General features: G+C 28.3%; 1 protein-coding gene across 8 annotated transcripts; it reads left to right on the top strand.

Annotated features, from left to right (window-relative positions):
- The first annotated feature begins 733 nt into the window (after positions 1–733).
- On the top strand, positions 734–4609 carry LOC112464123 (tRNA (guanine(37)-N1)-methyltransferase). 8 transcript variants are annotated; one of them, XR_003041874.1, is made up of 6 exons: positions 761–997; positions 1288–1414; positions 1916–1983; positions 3318–3433; positions 3766–4039; positions 4406–4608. XR_003041874.1 is itself a non-coding variant. In XM_025030935.1 (5 exons), the coding sequence occupies exon 3, from the start codon at positions 1919–1921 to the stop codon at positions 3275–3277; it is 1359 nt and encodes a 452-aa protein (XP_024886703.1). In that variant the 5' UTR covers positions 735–997; positions 1288–1414; positions 1916–1918; the 3' UTR covers positions 3278–3433; positions 3766–4039; positions 4406–4608. The 8 variants fall into 8 exon arrangements, 5 of the variants coding, with proteins under 5 accessions (XP_024886700.1, XP_024886701.1, XP_024886703.1 ...); XM_025030935.1 differs by having other exon boundaries at positions 735–997; positions 1916–3433; XM_025030937.1 differs by having other exon boundaries at positions 735–997; positions 1288–1433; positions 1916–3433.
- Positions 4610–5364: the final 755 nt, after the last annotated feature.

Genomic DNA, 5364 nt, shown 5'->3' with positions numbered 1-5364 from the left:
AAATCTACTCCAAAAATTTAAAAAGTACAATTTTTGGATTAGATTTTTTTCAAAACGGGACGGTGAAAAATTCCCCAAAAATTCACATAATTCTATTTTGCATTCCAGAACAACATATTAAAATTTCATGAAACTGGCTGCATTTTTAACATAGGTTTTTATGGGAAATAACATATTGCATATACCTTCAGAATTAAATAAGTGCAAGAAAAAATGCAAATAATAAAGAAAAAGAAATTTGCACATGTAACTTAATAATTTACAAATAAATGAGCGAAAGAAAGGGGAAGATTACTGCACATTTCGTAGAAAAATTAATTATTAAAGCATAAATTGCTTGATTTTTCGTCTGCTAGACTGTCATGGTCGTGAACGACGTGAACAGCAGCACGCATTATACACGCGGCGACCAATCAGAGCAATCCCCTTCATTCCCACTACTTCAATCGCTAGTGCGCTGTTTCCAGAACCCCCGCGTCCCACTACTCCCTCCGATGAAGCCATCGAACCTCCTTGGTTGCGTTCCAAAATTCACTCTGGGTAACTAAAATCTATAGTTTACGGTTGCGGTCCACTTGACGCTACAAATACTTTGGAGCGTTCTTCTTCTTCTTCTTTCTTCATTGGAAGAAAAGAGAAGAGGAATGCTTCGAAGCATTTGTAGCGTCAAGTGGACCGCAGCCTACGTCACGTATGTACACTATAGCATTTTAGTTAACTAGAGTGAATTTTGGAACGCAACTTTTAATGAAAAGCACCCACTTTTCTACATGAGAGAAGTAGGGAACGCGCAGTCTATTCTTTACTTATGTTTATTGTCTATGGTACATACTGTGACGTAGCTCTAGGAATCTAGATGCTTTCATTGCACGAGGTACGGATTTCTCCAAAATCAATACTGAGTATTAAGATTATTCGTCTTTGTTTTTCTTCAACTAAAATTGTGGAACAGAATATCTGTGTTAAATATTGAATTAGTTCTAAAAACAGTTACCAGGTAAATATTCTTAATCTTTTTTTATCCTGTTTTCTATCAGTATAATTTTATGATAATAGTAGTATAATTCTAACCTTAAAACTTGACTTAATCTTAACCTTATATAAAATTTAATGTAATCTTTACAAGAGCATGTATGTTTTTGTCTTTGTAGTTTTTACATTAGTTTATCAATATATTAAAATGTTGTATTTATGTCTATTATCAATAAATGATAATATAGTCAAATCTGTTTCTCTTAGCTATATTTTTTTACATTTTACAAAGTGGATTATATTTATACTTTGAAGGAAATTTTTGAAGCAAAAAAAGAAAGAAAGAAAAAAGAAAAAGATTGGAAGAAAATACAGCTAAAAAGAAGAGACTTTTGTCGATATACAGGATCAAAGAAACACTAGAAAATTATTATTAATTGAGGTATATTTCTATATAATATGTAAGTATATGTATATATATGTATATATATGTATACATATATATGTATATATATGTATATATATATATATGTGTATATATATATATATATATATATATATATGTATATATGTGTGTATATATATATATATATGTATATATGTATATATGTGTACACACACACACATACATATACATATAATGAAATAATTTAAAATTACAAAAATGCAATAAAAGTTGTTAGTAAACATATATGAATGTAGAGATAATTTATGTGATATAAATTAATTTGTGAATTGAATCAAAATGTATGTTCCACTTGTATAATACAGCTATTAGATTTTTAAAGTTTATTATATTATTTATACTTTGATTTTCTTCCTTGTATTTTTTAATGTGTAGAAAATAATATTTTGTTATTACTTCTGTAATTTTTATTATTATTAAATTAGGAATTGTTTAATGAAATAGCTATTATGGTCAGTTATTTGTATTGTTCTACAGTGTATGATCCTGTATATGGCAATTGGCAGATTCTTCAGCGTACGGCAATCTAGCTGCTTGAATAACCAGTACAGCTTTTATACAACTGCTATGACTTCCTTGCTGGTTCCTCCAGCATCTGTCCGTGGGATGACATACTTGGATCGTGATGCATTTGCAACAGTTGTGACTGTATCGACATTAAAGTTACATGACATTGCTATCTCAAAAAATATACATGTGTTAAAAAAATATTTGTTAAAGATGTGTAATTTTAAATCAGTTCAAAAGATAAACGACGGAGCTATTGTTTATCTAAATCCTGATATTGTTAAAAAATTTGAAGATATTACTGAAACTGATAGAAAAGTACTAGTAGATCAATATGAATATTTTAGTACAATGAACATTACAATAAAGTATGACAATTATCGTCGTGATACAATATTGAAATCAATTCTTCCAAAAGATATTGAAGTTCCTACAGCATACAGTTTAGTAGGACATATTGTACAGTTGAATTTACGTGATATACACTTGCCATACAAATTTATTATTGGTCAAGTATTTCTTGATAAGACTGCAAGTGCAAGAACAGTAGTAAATAAAATTAATACAATTGATACATCGTTCCGGTATTTTGCTATGGAAATCCTGGCTGGTGAAAGAAACACAATAACAGTTGCAAAAGAACACGGCTGTACATATCAGTTTGACTTTGCACAAGTTTATTGGAATCCACGTCTGTCTACTGAACATGTACGAATGATAACATTTATGACGCAAGGTGATGTTTTATACGACGTATTTGCAGGAGTGGGACCCTTTGCAATTCCTGCTGCACGTAAAAAGATCCATGTATTTGCTAATGATTTAAATCCTGAATCCTATAAGTGGCTTAAAAAAAATGCTACTGTTAACAGGTTAAAAGATAATTTTAAAACTTTTAACATGGATGGTAGAGATTTCTTGAGAAAAGTTGTTAGAGATGATATTTTGGCCAGACGGGCTCAAGATTTACCTGGTTCTGAACACATAATAATGAATTTACCTGCATCAGCTATTGAATTTTTGGATATATTACCTAATTGGTTTACACAAGAAGAACTAAAAAAAGTTTGTCTTAAGTCACCTATATTTCATATATATTGTTTCGTAAAAGCAAATAAAGGAGATGATGTTTGCATGCTTGGAAAGTTATTAATTGAGCAAAAACTTGGTTATACATTGTCTACTGATTCTATTGTCAATATACATGATATTAGGGATGTTTCACCGAATAAACAAATGGTTCGAGTATCATTTTTACTGAAACTAGAAACAGTTAAAGGCGAGGAGCCAGCAATGAAGAAACTTAAAATTAGTAACACTAGTGATCTATAACAATTTGTTTATAAAGAATGATATATAACAAATGTTACAGAGAAAATGGAAAAGAACAAGAGGATTCATAAAAACAAAAATGTTTTCAAAGTTGCAACAGCTCGCAGTATTAAGTTGAAAGCTAAGGCACAAAAAATAATTACTAATTTGAAGAAAGTAAGTGATAAATTATTACAAATTTTGAATGTATGAGATATATATGTTATAAGATTGCACTTTAATAATATTATTGGATATATTTGTCAAACCAATTGTGTTCTTTGATTTATTAAACAATCTAAAAAATAAAATTATCAAACTTAAAATAAAAATGGATACTTAAAGTTAATTTGTTTCTTAAATGGATGTTTAAATTTAATATGTTTTTTATTTAATTTAATTTTGCAAAAACTTGACAATTTTTACTATAAACAGATCTAAAGTGAATACAATAATAAAGCATGAATGAAAAATATTTTTAATGAAACATATATTTTTGTGCTTTAAAGTTTGACCTAAAAGGAAATAAGATATCAAAGAAAAACAAAACAATCAATATGGATCAACTATTAAGAAAATTAGACAAGGATTTTCAAGTATCTAATTCCAAAGTAAAACTTGATACAAAACAAACTCATAAGAAAGCTATTCAAACAAATAAAGAGATTTCGGTCTCTAAGGTGACTCCAGCACAAACGGATGTAACAGCTTCAATGATGGAACAGATACAACTTTGAAAAGAAAAAGAAATGAATAGCCTTAATATATCTATTACAATATAATGTATGATATATTTCTATTTTCTATTAAATATATATTACAGAAAATATAATATAATAAGAATATAATAATTTTTGTCAATATCACACAGATATACATATACATCCTTATTTTATTACAATTTTTATAATAAATATTACAAAAAGATGTAAGATAATGCTTATTATTTATCTCTCTTACCTTTTCTCCATCATTCAGTTATTCCAATATTTACATGCTATTATCTCATTAAAGTTTTATGAAATATCAGATAAGATATAAATAAAACAAATGTTGTAAATATATATAATACATAATAAAGAAAAATATAAATTGTATATTATTTATGCAGAAAAATCACTAGTTATTCTTAATTTTCTTTCATTTTAGTGAAAACAGAATTTAGAACGATATGTCACAACAGATACAGCATACCTGTACAGCAAGTTTGATAGTCATAGGAGATGAAATTTTACGCGGACAAATAATTGATACCAACACATCATATTTGGCAAGAAATTTAACTGCTGCTGGAATAAGACTGCAGAAAGTTATAGTGGTCTCTGATATTGTATGTATTATTTTATTATTATTGCTTATAGCAAATGCTTATAGCAATATAAAGCTATTAATAAGTAAAAAAAATATCTGGCATATGTATATACATATATATTATATATATGTATTATATATATATATAAGTACCTGACTTCTGTCTGTCTGTCTGACCGCGAACTATTCATTCGTTAATGAACCAAATCTCAAAGAATTGTATATGAAGTAGGGGTAGAATATTTTCCAGGGGTTGCCATGATGTGTATAATTCTTTGTTACCGATCTTTTTGGAAACCGGTTCAGAAATTCTAATTTCTCTGCAAATAATATGTAAGTTTTCGGGAAATAATAAGTATTTAATGTCCGACAGCGAGCTACTCATTCATTAACAGACCGATTTTCTTGAAACCGGTGCAAAAAATTTTCTAATTTTTCGAGGATGTACTGAATCTTAAATAATTATATAGAAAGTAGGGGTCATGGGTAGGGGTAGAATTTTCCGGGGATTGCCATTATGTGTATAATTTTTTGTTTCTGATTTTTTAGAAACTGGTAACAAAATTTGTCTAATTTTTTTGGGAAATAATACGTAATTTTTCGGGAAATAATAAGTGGGATTGCCATGATGTATATAGGTTTTTGTTTCCGATATTTTTTATTAATGTACCGATTTTCTTGAAACTGGTGCCAAAATTTTCTAAATTTTTCAGGGATGGGTTTAATTATTCAATAATGGACGATTTTTTTAAATTGGTGGCAAAATTTTTCGAATTCTTCGGGGATGGTAGCGATAG

The sequence above is a fragment of the Temnothorax curvispinosus genome, unplaced genomic scaffold, assembly GCF_003070985.1.
Source record: "Temnothorax curvispinosus isolate PA1 unplaced genomic scaffold, ASM307098v1 QBEX01013945.1, whole genome shotgun sequence".
Classification (NCBI taxonomy): domain Eukaryota; kingdom Metazoa; phylum Arthropoda; class Insecta; order Hymenoptera; family Formicidae; genus Temnothorax; species Temnothorax curvispinosus.
The sequence above is the reverse complement of the archived record's forward strand: the minus strand, read 5'-3'. Positions and strand labels throughout refer to the sequence as shown.